The 13,177-nt window shown below is 42.2% G+C and overlaps 2 protein-coding genes, 2 non-coding genes and 1 pseudogene across 4 annotated transcripts; 1 reads left to right on the top strand and 4 right to left on the bottom strand.

Annotated features, from left to right (window-relative positions):
• LOC124002462 (signal peptidase complex subunit 1-like) lies at window positions 1–2,352 on the bottom strand. Its single transcript, XM_046309873.1, has 4 exons — window positions 2,199–2,352; window positions 1,656–1,715; window positions 1,481–1,567; window positions 1–229 (listed from the first exon to the last, which is right to left on the bottom strand). The coding sequence occupies exons 1-4, from the start codon at window positions 2,310–2,312 to the stop codon at window positions 104–106; spliced, it is 387 nt and encodes a 128-aa protein (XP_046165829.1). The 5' UTR covers window positions 2,313–2,352; the 3' UTR covers window positions 1–103.
• A 1,342-nt stretch (window positions 2,353–3,694) lies between these two features.
• LOC124004181 lies at window positions 3,695–5,147 on the top strand (annotated as a pseudogene).
• A 2,012-nt stretch (window positions 5,148–7,159) lies between these two features.
• LOC124003190 (guanine nucleotide-binding protein-like 3) lies at window positions 7,160–12,957 on the bottom strand. The gene is made up of 15 exons (XM_046311265.1): window positions 12,856–12,957; window positions 12,599–12,657; window positions 12,140–12,280; window positions 11,933–12,046; window positions 11,765–11,857; window positions 11,524–11,659; window positions 11,310–11,413; window positions 10,978–11,128; window positions 10,504–10,591; window positions 10,059–10,236; window positions 9,810–9,952; window positions 9,468–9,604; window positions 8,247–8,398; window positions 7,913–7,982; window positions 7,160–7,636 (listed from the first exon to the last, which is right to left on the bottom strand). Exons 1-15 carry the CDS (start codon window positions 12,866–12,868, stop codon window positions 7,536–7,538), a joined length of 1,680 nt encoding a protein of 559 aa, XP_046167221.1. The 5' UTR covers window positions 12,869–12,957; the 3' UTR covers window positions 7,160–7,535.
• Window positions 7,772–7,847, bottom strand: LOC124004468. Its single transcript, XR_006833452.1, has one exon. It is a non-coding gene; the product is annotated as a small nucleolar RNA SNORD19 (small nucleolar RNA).
• Window positions 10,364–10,439, bottom strand: LOC124004469. The gene has a single exon (XR_006833453.1). It is a non-coding gene; the product is annotated as a small nucleolar RNA SNORD69 (small nucleolar RNA).
• Window positions 12,958–13,177: the final 220 nt, after the last annotated feature.

Genomic DNA, 13,177 nt, shown 5'->3' with positions numbered 1-13,177 from the left:
TTCCCTTGGTCCTTCAAACAAGTATTTATTGTACAGACAAACAATGATGGTTGCTTTCAGTTACAAAACGTGTCTTGGGCAAACTGGTACAAACATTCATGAGCTACTTGTGCTTCTTCTTCTTCAGATTCTCCTGAGGCTTTTGCTGGGTTTCTCCTGTAGTCTCTGGTAGGGCTGGCTGCCAGGAGAGGGGGTTCTGTCTGTACATGGGCCAGGGGGGAAGGGTCAGCTGAGACAGAAGGTGGTGGTGAGGGAGAGATTGAGATGTTTTATTTCACCTTTATTTAACCAGGTAGGCAAGTTGAGAACAAGTTCTCATTTACAATTGCGACCTGGCCAAGATAAAGCAAAGCAGTTCGACACATACAACAACACAGAGTTGCACATTGAGTAAAACAAACAGTCAATAATACAGTTGAAAAATAAGTCTATATACAATGTGAGAAAATAGGGTGAGATAAGGGAGGTAAAGGCAAAAAAAAGGCCATGGGGCGAGGAAAATGCAATATAGCACGTAAAACACTGGAATGGTAGATTTGCAGTGGAAGAATGTGCAAAGTAAATAGAATTAATGTGGTGCAAAGGAGCAAAATAAATAAATACAGTATGGGAAGAGGTAGTTGTTTGGGCTAAATTATAGATGGGCTATGTATAGCTGTAGTAATCTGTGAGCTGCTCTGACAGCTGGTGCTTAAAGCTAGTGAGGGAGATAAGTGTTTCCAGTTTCAGAGATTTTTGTAGTTCCAGTCATTGGCAGCACATAAATGGAAGGAGAGGCGGCCAAAGGAGGAATTGGCTTTGGGGGTGACTAGAAAGATATACCTGCTGGAGCGCGTGCTACAGGTGGGTGCTGCTATGGTGACCAGCGAGCTGAGATACAGTGGGACTTTACCTAGCAGGGTCTTGTAGATGACCTGGAGCCAGTGGGTTTGGCGACGAGTATGAAGCGAGGGCCAGCCAACGAGAGCGTACAGGTCGCAGTGGTAGGTAGTGTTTGGGGCTTTGGTGACGGATGGCACTGTGATAGACTGCATCCAATTTATTGAGTAGGGTATTGGAGGCTATTTTGTAAATGACATCGCCGTAGTCGAGGATCGCTAGGATGGTCAGTTTTAAGAGGGTATGTTTGGCAGCATGAGTGAAGGATGCTTTGTTGCGAAATAGGAAGCCAATTCTAGATTTAACTTTGGATTGGAGATGTTTGATGTGAGTCTGGAAGGAGAGTTCAGTCTAACCAGACACCTAGGTATTTGTAGTTGTCCACATATTCTAAGTCAGAACCATCCAGAGTAGTGACGCTGGACAGGCGGGCAAGTAGTAAATCAGTTTGGGTTAGTTAGTTTCAGTTAGTTTGGGTCCCGTAAAAGCAGATTGGAGTCAACGTGGGTCTGTGGGTGCACTATTTGCACAAGTGCAATATTATTTTCTGCTTGGCACAACAAATAAACATACAGGGAGGATGGAATGAAACTTAACTCACCAAACAAGACACAGCGAAACCTCCTAACACTATGTATACAGTCCACCCAAACTGTTCAATGATGAGGCCGTAAGCAAATCCAATAACCTGGAGGGTAATACAAGGGGTTAGCCTAGTGTAAAAACAACACATATGAAAAGTCCATTTTATTAGGTATGTTTGACAGGCCACTCACCGCTGAGACAAGTATGATTCCTTGGAAGATCTGCTCCGCCAGTTTCTGTCCTTTATAATCCTATAACATAAGTTTTATTTTTGAGAAAGGACTGGTAGATGGTTGATCACAACTGGAAAACTAATATCTGACGTGTCAATAATCAAAACAAATCAGGAAGGTTCATCCGAAGTGGTGACTTAAAGAGGGTTGTGAATATTATATCTAAGCTTTGTTATTGAGGATGCATTTCTATATTTGGTTACGACAGGTTCATAGACGTGCTATATGGGCATCTAGCTGGCTAACATCCAAACCATAAATATGAAATGGATGTATGGTTGTGATGAAGAGCTAACTGATTATCATAACGTTAGTCTTAACCATGTTCAATATGATTACTGAATCGGTCTAACTAACTTGTGTAGCTCGCTAGCTAGTTGCCAATTACCACTTGCCACATTACCACCACGTTACCTTGATATTTGTAGCAGCAGGCTAACGTTTTTAAATTGGTAGATATTTGTAACAGTCGGCGAGTTCACAAATAATTCAAACTCTTACCATGTGTGTTGGAATCGAGTTGAATATTGACAACATCTTGTTTTGTTGAATAATCAGATGAAAGAAGAAAAAGTATTCAATTTGTCTGGTTAGACTTCCGGTTTCAAAAAGCATACGTTGTATTTCGAAGGACCCCAGACTGTTGATGCATTCAAGCGCATCAGAACTACGCGAGGCTTGTGCAGCTACACAGCGTTACGACATCTCGTCCTCTAATTAAGTTAACCCACCCCTTCAACGACTTAAAAATATCTAAATACTTATACAATTCAAAGTGATGTTGTGCTAGTGAACTCCATTGTAATTTATGATTATCCTACAGTAGACTTTGCGATTTAAATACAGGCAACTATGTAAGCAACTATGGCCATTCAAGTTAACAGGCGACATACTTGTTGATGCTGAGTTGGAGTAACATAACATAAACTCACGCTTTCCTTTACCCTAGATTGTATGGCTATGTTGTTTTAATAAGAAACGATTTGACTTGGTTTAGAAATAATATCGTAACCATCGGGTTTGTTATTGTGCTTATTTGTGGGACGGTGTTTAAATCACTATATAAATCAAAGTACTTCGTTTTCTGTATAGATCATTATAACATTTTGCTTCATTTGTACATTCTGTGCAGGATAACAAAGGAGAGCAAAGGTTACATATGTAACCACGGTTATGTGAGCTATATGATCACTCCAATATATTGGTATCACTCCACATCCAAAATTAGGATTTACAGATTAAACTCCCGTGTACACCTGTGTCACAGGCTGGGTTACACCTCTATATATAGACCCCATGGCCACGACACATGTTCTCTACATCATTGTTGAGGTGCCTCTAGCACCGTAGAGGATTGGAGTGTGTTTCGTTACCTTCGTTATGTTTCACTATATTGGATCACTCCAATATATTGATATACCCGTACCAGATTTAGTCGGTGCTAGAGGGGCCTGGCCGGCCATCCAGCCTGGCCAGCCAACCAACCGCAGAGGGTGGTACCACATTACCCGATAGTACCTAGCAAAGGTGCAAGAGGAAGTCCAGCGGGCCGTAGCACAGATATCAGCAGATATCAGTAGAGCCCAGGAAGCAGCCACACCTCATGTTGAATGTGCCACCACAGATCCCAGCACTGGCCTGCCAACCAGGCGGTATGCTGTCATATTCGTGTCCACGATTCAGTGAGAGAGCCTCTGCTTGATAGCCCATCCCCCCAGGGCTCTCTCACCATAGCAGCCAGAAATCCGGTATGTTCTCACTGACCGTGTGACCTCCAAATAGGTGGCCAGTGCCCGCACAGGACACAGCATGCTGGAGGGAGGCCCGTGGCGGGGGGTTGTAAGCAGACAGGATAAAAGGGATGTTCACATGCCTGTCTGACAAAACCTTCTGGAGGAATGAAGGGTTGGGGCGGAGAGATATACTTCTCCCACCGGTGTCCATCCGGTAGCACTCAGAACTTAGCACCCACATTCTTGATGGAAGTAATCACTACTATGAAAACCACCTTCATAGAGAGGTGTTTCAGGGAGGCAGACTCCCAACGGTTCAAATCCCAGCTCGACATTGAGCGGGTCCTAGCTGGACGCAGGCAACAAACCACCTTCATAAACCTGGAGACACACAGTGGGGGCCATCCCTTGGTCTCCAGGTATTTCTATTATATTTGAGTGACATTCTACTGCACTGTTGGTGCTAGTAACATAAGCATTTCTCTGCACCTGAAAATCTGTGTATGCAACCAATAAACATTTGATTTGAATGAATGCTAGACATATGAATATGATATATTTGCAGGGGACATCCAAGGGCTTTTTGACACAAGCCTAAAGTCATGGCATGCAGCTGCGTTGTCAGATGACAGTGATTCTGCATCCACAAAGGACATAGTTCGAGGAGCTGGGAACCATGTACACAACACAAGCTGTAGGCTACAATTACACACAAATGAAATAAAACCTCCATATAATAAATTAATGAACAGAATGGGACTTATTTTACATAATGGTATGAAAGCATTTTTTCCCCCTTCATATTTGTACTTGGTACCATATCAAATAATGTTAACGTTTTAATTATCTCAAGTATGCATTCCTTTAGAACAACTATATTGGCTTTTAAAAAGAAGGCCATCGAGAAGCTGGGCATGAGTGCCAACACGTGTTCCCTTAATCCTGGGGTGATTGTGGCCAACCTGACGGAGTGGAAGCATCACAACATCACCAGCCAACTGGAACACTGGATGGAGCTCAATGCACAGTAAGTCACCAGCAGAGCCAGACAGCCTCAGGGGCAGAATTCCCTCAGCACTCCAGAGATTATTATGAAATAAAATATCTACACTGTATATCAATTAAATCAATCCAAATAGACATTCATTGTAGACAATTGAAAAGCATTTCCTTTGAGTTTTCATTTGCTTTAATTGTATAAAAATAATTGTCAGGGAAGACTTGTACAGTAAGACTGGCAGAGTATCACCACACCTCTCCTGCTCATTGTCTTCCAGAAACACCACTCTAGCATCGACCCCATGTGGCGCATCAGGTAAGAACTGTACTACTATGGTCTGTCTGTCCATGTTTCCCTAACGATGAGCTGCAGACAGCCCTGGCACACTTAGTGGTGTAATGTTGTATGGAAAAGTACAAATAAAGGTTCTAGTTAGAGTATCATCATTGCCCTGTACAGTTTATTCTCCTCTAAACTAGCAAGCTGTTGGTCTTTGTTTGCATACAAATATTCAGTATTCCTCTATTTTCTGGAGCTACTGGTGCTGGAAACCGCTACTCTCCCCAGTTTGTGAAAGCTGCCAAACTCCTCCATTGGAACGAACATTACAAACTATGGTTCAGGACCTCTTCAGTCACAGAAGTCTTGGACAAGTGATATATTCAGGATCCCACGGGTAAATTCCATCCAGTTGAGAAACATACAGGGGACAAGTAGACTAAAGCAGGGATGTGACCAGACAACAGCTCATCACAATAGAGTGATGTCTGTTTACTGTACAATGTTGTTTATCTCAGGCAGAGACGGGGCATGTTCCATATGATGTATATCAACAAAAGGTTAAATTACTACACACCTAGGGCCTCCCGGGTGGCGCAGTACAGCGCCCTTAACCACTGCGCCACCCGGGAGGCCCTAGGTGTGTAGTAATTTAACCTTTTGTTGAACAAGGATCAATGTTCTGTTACTGCCAGTTGTCTTGCACTTTAACTCCTTATCCTTTAAAAGGCAGTCTCTATGGGGGTGCCACAGGGTTCAATTCTCAGGCCGACTCTCTTCTCTGTATACATCAATGGTGTCGCTCTTGCGGCTGGTGATTCTCTGATCCACCTCTATGTAGATGACACCATTCTGTATACTTCTGGACCTTCTTTGGACACTGTGTTAACTAACCTCCAGACGAACTTCAATGCCATTCAACTCTCCTTCCGTTGCATCCAACTGCTCTTAAATGGAAGTAAAACTAAATGCATGCTCTTCAACCAATCGCTGCCCGCACCTGCCCGCCCACATAGCATCACTACTCTGGACAGTTCTGACTTAGAATATGTGGACAACTACAAATACATAGGTGTCTGGTTAGACTGTAAACTCCCCTTTCAGACTCATATTAAGCATCTCCAATCCAAAACGAAATCTAGAATCGGCTTCCTATTTCGCAACAAAGCATCCTTCACTCATGCTGCCAAACATACTTTCGTAAAACTGACTATCCTACCGATCCTTGAATTTGGCGATGTCATTTACAAAACACTCTACTCAACAAATTGGATGCAGTCTATCACAATGCCATCTGTTTCGTCACCAAAGCCCCATATACTTCCCACCACTGTGACCTGTATGCTCTCGTTGGCTGGCCTTTGCTTCATGTTCATTGCCAAACCCACTGGCGCCAGGTCATCTATAAGTCTATGCTAGGTAAAGCCCCACCTTATCTCAGTTCACTGGTCACCATAGCAGCATCCACCCGTAGCACGCACTCCAGCAGGTATATTTCACTGGTCATCCCCAAAGCAAACTTCTCCTTTCGCCGCCTTCCAGTTCTCGGTTGCCAATGACTGGAACAAATTGCAAAAATCACTGAAGCTGGAGACTCATATCTCCTTCACTAACTTTAAGCATCAGCAATCAGAGCAGCTTACATATCATTGTACATAGCCCATCCAACTACCTCATCCCCATATCATTTGATGTATATATTTTTTCCCCTTCTCCTTTGCACCCGTGTCTCTACTTGCACATTCATCTTCTGCACATCGTGTTTATTTGCTCAACTGTAATTATTTAGCCACTACGGCCTATTTGTTGCCTTACCTCGATAATCTTACTTCATTTGTATACATTGTATAGACTTTTCTATTGTGTTATTGACTGTACGTATGCTTATTCCATGTGTAACTGTGTTTGTGTCGCACTGCTTTGCTTTATCTTGGCCAGGTCGCAGTTGTAAATGAGAACTTCAACTTGCCTACCTGTTTAAATAAAAAATAAAAATTCTAAAAAATATTGTATATCAGGATCACTACCACACAACACTTAACACAAGCCTACTATCCTTTATCTTGATTGCATTTTGCAGTGACATGCCTTTGTGCTAAGTATGGATGTCATACACACAAACCCCTAGTGTCAATACATGTGCAACAGCTGAAATGGTTATGAATTTGATAATTGCAAGTAACCCATTTACACAATCCTATGGTTTTCGTCTGAAGTATTAAACATGGTGTTAAGTTACGCCATTTCTTTACTTTGTACAAAAGGATTAACCTAACCAATGTACATTTTCAAATGGTCATCCTTTTGTAAAAGCAGTTTAATAAAACAGTCAACCACCTTGAGTCTTGGTCCTGATAAGTCAACCTAACACCATGCAAACAAAAATTGATCATATGTGGGATTGAGCTATTGTATTCATCACCATTTTAACTCGAATGAGAAAGCACAACTTTAGCCAAAATATGGATCAATTTATTTGTGTTCAGGCTATATACAATAATTCACAATGAACATTGAAGATCTTAAACAATTTACCACTGGACCTTTACTTAAAAGGCAAAACATTGGTACCAACTAAGTTTGCAGGTTACATCCACACACACAGGACTTCAAACAGTAACTGCAGATGATGCCAGTACAGCTAGTAAGGTTAAGATATGAGAGAGTTGAGAAACAAAGGCTGTGTTTACACAGACAGCCCAATTCTAATATTCTTTCCACCAATTGTTATTTTGACCGATCACCAGATTGGGTTAAAGACCAATTAGTGAAAAAACAAATCAGAATTGGGCCGCCTGTCAAACGCAGCCAGAAGGTCATAGATGTTCATTTAAAATCTGTGTTGAAGTCATAGGCATCATCTGTCTGGACTGAGGAGAGAATGTTGACTGGGACAGGAACCTGGAACCTCACTTTGGCTGGTTCTTCTGTAAAGAGGAGAAATCATTAGTTAAGTGATATTGACAGACTTGATTGGAAATGAAACAGGAATTAAGCTATTCCCTGAGGGAAAAATTAAATACAGCCATTTCATTCTAGATCCCAAGCAAGGTTCTCAGTCTGGCTCAGCAGTGGGATCAGAGTTGGATTAGAAGTCTTCACTTAAAGTCAGACTTGCTTTATTGTCCTCATTTCCACACAGACCGATCCTATATTAATAAGGAACATTACAGGAATGAATCTGGTCTCTAATATTGATTTACTTGTGACTGGTGTCTTTATCTGTGGTTCATCCGTTTCATCTGCATCAGACACCTCTTCAACCCCATCATCCTGAAATTAAAAAAGATATTCCATTAAAGGCCTTTATTTCTTTGCAGTAATAGCTCAGATCTGCCCTGAAAGGATTAGTTTAGACATTTTATACATTGCATTGTCTGGAATTTACAATAAATCGGCTCAGCAGTGGGATCAGTTGGATTAGATGTCTTCATTAACTCAAGACTTGCGTTATTTGTCTTAATTCCCATGCTAGAACAGACTGATCCTACTTTAATTTGAATTATCAGGTGAGAAATAAGTGTAAAGATTTTCTACCTCTTGGTTCGCACAGCTACCCTCCATCTCCTCTTCCTCAGTGGGCACTTGAGCAGGTTTGTCCTCAACCACGTCACTGTCACTCAGCACTCCTGCAGTGGGGCCTTTAGACAGGAGGATGATGCTGCTGGCCTGGTTTGGGAACTTTACACCTAGGAGAGTAGGTCAGTCATCACATACACTTACTGTACAAAACATTAGGAACACCTTCCTAATATTGAGTTGCACCCATTTCCACCCAGAACAGCCTCAATTTGTCAGGGCATGGACTCTACAAGTTGTTGAAAGCAATACACAGGGATGCTAGCCCAGGTCGACTCCCAATGCTTCCCACCACTGTGTCAAGTCGGCTGGTGGACCATACTTGATACACACAGGAAACTTGAGCGTGACAAATCCAGCAGCTTTATCCTTTATTTAACTAGGCAAGTCAGTTATGAACAAATTCTTATTTTCAATGACTGCCTAGGAACAGTGGGTTAACTGCCTGTTCAGGGGCAGAACGACAGATTTGTACCTTGTCAGTGCAGGATTTGAACTTACAACCTTCCGGTTACTATTCCAACGCTCTAACCACTAGGCCTTTGCATTTGACACTCAAACCAGGGCACCTGGCACCTATCATACCCAGTTCAGAAGCATTTAAATATTTAGTCTTGCCCATTCACCCTCTGAATGGCAAACCATGTCTCAACGTGTAAACATCATTATTTAACTTGTCGCCTTCCCTTCATCTACACCGATTGAAGTGGATTTAACAAGTGACATCAATAAACAGATCATAGCTTTCACCTGGTCAGTCTGTCATTGAAAGAGCAGGTGTTTGTAACCTCCGTGTACATCAGGGTTTTCCAACTCTGGTCCTCCAGTACACCCACCAGTACATCTGGTGGCCCTTTTTGTTATGGCCCTGGACAAGCCCACCTGATTCTACATGGCAACTAACCATCAAGCCCGTGACAAATAGAATAAAGTGTTTTTTGTCCAGGGCTACAACAACAAAAGGTATGCTGGTGGGGGTACTCGAGGATGGGAAACACTGGTGTACATCAACAAACTCATTACTGGGCGGAAGGTAACCTGGCAGTTGAGTGTTGGGCCACTAACCGAAAGGTCGCTGGTTCAAATCCCCGAGCCGACTAGATGAATAAGAGCGTCTGCTAAAAGACAAATGTAAACCGAGAAAATTCTTCTATTAGAGAAAATACTAAATTAACACACTTCTTAGAGTCTCCTCATTGCTCTTCCTCAGCTTGTCCAAGTCCCAGCCCTTCTGCATCTCTGTTACAATGTCTTCAGAGAGGTATGGGGGAAGGTTTGGCTTTTCAGGGGCTTTGCAGTGATAACTCAGCTTTGCCCTGAAAAGATAAACATTTTAAGTATTTACAAAAAATACCTTTCACTCTAGTTTCCAGGCGAAGTGCTCAGTCTGGCTCAGCAGAGGGATCAGAGTTGGATTAGAAGTCTTCACTTTAACTCAAGAATTGCGTTAATTATCCTCATTTCCATGCTAGCCTCACCCTACTTTAAATTTGATTGGTGACAAATCATGACAACACTCACCCTGTCCAATCACTGAGGAAGGTAGAGGCAGCCAGCTCTGTGTTAGGGAATCCACCCTTCTGCAGAAATCCACGTTTCTTGGCAAAAAAGGATAAAAACTCCAACGAGTTTCTGAAGTCCGGAACATTGTACTGAAGCATTACCTGAAACACAAAGTCCAGGATTAACTATTAGTAGGCTCAGCAGACATAGGGCTTGATATCAAACCTGGCAGTAAACATTTCCTCACACCAGTGATCTCAGTTTCACCTGTTGCTTGTTGCACTGTTTGAGCAGGGTCCTGACAGCCTCTAGAACAGTCTCCTGCTTGTCCTCCACCTGGAGACTCCTCAGCGCCATGGCAGCTTTTGGGTTAGACTGGGCCGCCACTATCCCTGGGCTATCAACCATCTTGACATTTTTAGAGATGTGGACATCTTGGAAGCACCTGCAAGAGTCAGACATGAGGTATGTTAAGAGGTTAAGCTACAAGTGGCATTTGAGCAAATTCAGGTGAACAGACATGACCAAGGGTTTTGGACTGTTCAGCCACAATTGGTAAGACCTCGATGAGGTGTATAAAGCTCAGTGTTGGATTGAATATAGACTCCATTGTTTTGTCAGATCTTCAACCTCATCATGCTTCATACAATTCCTCACCATCTGCAAATAGAATGGACTCCATCATTATCATGAATGGTTCAGCATCACTCACCTGGTGATCCCTCTCTGGACTCCTGCATTACAGGCCCTCATCCCTTTTAGGCTGTTGATCAAACTGCTCTTCCCCACGTTGGGGAAACCTGAGGGGACGGCGGAGGGCATAAGTGGTTCAAATAATAGACGACGTGCATTTATAATGTTCAGGATAAACCCTTAAAGATTCATAATCTTGTTGTCATATAACAGATAAGACAAGACAGGCTAATGTGTGCATACAGTACGATAATATAATTGGATAAAATAAACTGAACGAACAAGACCGATCAGACAAAATATGACATAGGGTACACAACAGGACACTGCGATCGCTATGGATGAGATCAGCGTTTTAGTAGTCGTCAGACATCAGTAGTTCACACAAATCATCATAATTCCGTAAGCACAGCATTTTAATACCACCACTCGAGAGCCATACTAATTACAAGAGGAGATGTCTAAATAATGGCGAGGGGAGTAGCTTCCTTACCGACTAAGCCCACTTTTACTGAGCCCCCTCTCCCTGTCCCATTTGCAAAGTCTCCCAGGAGCTGGAGAAGACAGCCGCCACCATAACACGCCACTCCTTTGGTCTGGTCTACTACTCCATTAAGAGTTGCAAACCTAGCCTTCTTCTCTTGCTGTTTAACAAAAAAACGTGTATAATCATTTATGATCAATATTCAAATAGTCTACACAGTAATGACCAATTTTCTACATTCTGCACGTGTGACCGAACCTGGTCATCAATACGGATTCCCCAAGTAGTCAGTGAAATTAATTCCATTAAAATCTTAGGCACTGCATGTACATAGTCCATACCACCGTTTTATCCTGTAGTTGTGTGGATGCCTTGAACACCACAACTGGGAACTCAAGCTGAAGACACTGCAGCCACTTCTCCACATTCTCTTTAGGGACAAGATCTGCAGGATTTGGAAAATTAATTGTATGGTTAAGTTGAATTACCTTTTGAATAAACACTACATCTCAATATAATTTACATGAATTAAAGACTTATCCATAAGATTATTACCTATTTTGTTCAACAGGAATAGTAGCTTCTTGTTTCCACCCCTCTTCAGTACAGCTTCCTCTAGCTGTGGACACCTGCAGCCAATGGGATCTCTGGCGTCTAGGACTTCAATTATAACGTCAGAGGCATCAATCACCTGAAGAAAATATAGACTGAATATCAATTCATAGGGACAAGGAGGTAGGGCATGTCTTCGCACCTAATACCAATTGAGACATGTAGATTTAATAATCTTAGCTACCTTGTTTAATTCTGAACAAAAGTGCTTCTTTGAATTCCTCGGGTCACTTTGTTTCACCATCTGTTTGACAAGGTCCTCCTGTGACGGTAACTCCTGTGGAGTTAAAATGTGGAGTTAAAATATTGTCAAGCTACATGAGTGCATGATTTTTTGACGCCCTTCACATACCTTTCTGGCTTTCTTCACTTTGGTGTCTCTATCACTACTGGAAGCGTTTTCCTTCTTCCTCTTCTGAGCCCGTTGTTGCTTGGCAAGCTTTTTTTTCTCTTTTTCTTCTTCAAGCTGGGTTGGAAAGAGATGAGTGCACGTTCATCTAGGCCTAATTATTTTGCCACCTAAAATGAGAGGGGACCACAAAACAGTTCATGAACTCACCTTTAACCTCCTCTGTTCTGCTTCCCGCAGAATATCCTCTTTGAAGGGTGCTTTGTTGGGAACTCCAATATCCTTTTTCGCTTTTTTGCCTACTCCTTTCTTTTTTGCATCTTTTTTTAGTTTTCTGTTGTGTTCCCGGACCTAAAATCAAATGACATAAATCATGACGAGACTTTATTTGCGCATATGGTATATTTTTTATTTAGTACATATCTTATTAGAATAATATACTGAGCTAGCTAGCATACCTGATTCAACTATTCATCCTGCCCCTGAATAGGTGAATTATGTGAGCAAGTTCAAGACTACAACACAATTGTGAAACGTATAGAGGTCCCTGCAGGAGTTTTAAAACCACCGAGCTAGCCAACTTAGCTACTTCATGACAGCAACTGCTACCGTTAGGAGTAGCCTAAATATAATTAGGTATTGACAGTAAATAATACAATTCACCAATACCTTTTTCTGTATTTTGTAACGTTTGGAGCAAGACACACGTTTACTTGCTTTCTTTAACCCTGGAAAAACATGAAACACGCATGAAAGTCTCGGGCTGGCTTGCTAACAAGCTAATGCTAGCCAGCATGGGTCATTAGTTAAGTGTTAGCAGTCTAACTGGCAATGTACACATATATTCAACTGAAGATAATATTATTTGTGATTAATAAGGATAAACGACTGTACAATCCAAATGTAAAAACGTCAGCTACACATACCTGGGCGCTTCATTGCAGGACTGTGGTTCTGGCACTTTGACTAAAATTCTGCTGCACGTGGAACCACCAGCTAGCCTTTACGTTTCCGCTTCCGGTTTGGTCATCTTTGCTCATCTGCAGCTGTGCCCAGCAGATGGCGCCAAAGCAGTATTTGACTCACTTTGACTTCATTGAAGTAGGTGCCACTACCAGATCTATTTAATAGGATCTAAGTTCCTATAGTGCAGTACAATTACTAACCATTGCAATCAACGCAAGAAGTCATACTTTACCAAAATGCGCTCTCTCTCTTCAGGCCTACTCACTTGCGACCACTTGTGGG

This window comes from Oncorhynchus gorbuscha, linkage group LG18 (assembly GCF_021184085.1).
Source record: "Oncorhynchus gorbuscha isolate QuinsamMale2020 ecotype Even-year linkage group LG18, OgorEven_v1.0, whole genome shotgun sequence".
Lineage (NCBI taxonomy): Eukaryota > Metazoa > Chordata > Actinopteri > Salmoniformes > Salmonidae > Oncorhynchus > Oncorhynchus gorbuscha.
Note: the sequence above shows the minus strand (reverse complement) of the source record. Positions and strands in the feature narration are given on the sequence as shown.

Bases quoted from the DNA above. Each gene is read 5' to 3' on its own strand.
- LOC124002462 (XM_046309873.1), bottom strand. From the start codon at position 2,312: ATGCTTTTTGAAACCGGAAGTCTAACCAGACAAATTGAATACTTTTTC. The intron at 1,716-2,198 runs GTAAGAGTTTGA...CTTATGTTATAG, and splicing joins ACTCGATTCCAACACACATG to GATTATAAAGGACAGAAACT. The intron at 230-1,480 runs GTGAGTTAAGTT...CTTCTGTCTCAG, and splicing joins GTTTCGCTGTGTCTTGTTTG to CTGACCCTTCCCCCCTGGCC.
- LOC124003190 (XM_046311265.1), bottom strand. The intron at 11,660-11,764 runs GTAGCTAAGATT...TATTTTCTTCAG, and splicing joins TTTGTTCAGAATTAAACAAG to GTGATTGATGCCTCTGACGT. The intron at 9,953-10,058 runs GTGAAACTGAGA...TTTGTGTTTCAG, and splicing joins AACAGTGCAACAAGCAACAG to GTAATGCTTCAGTACAATGT.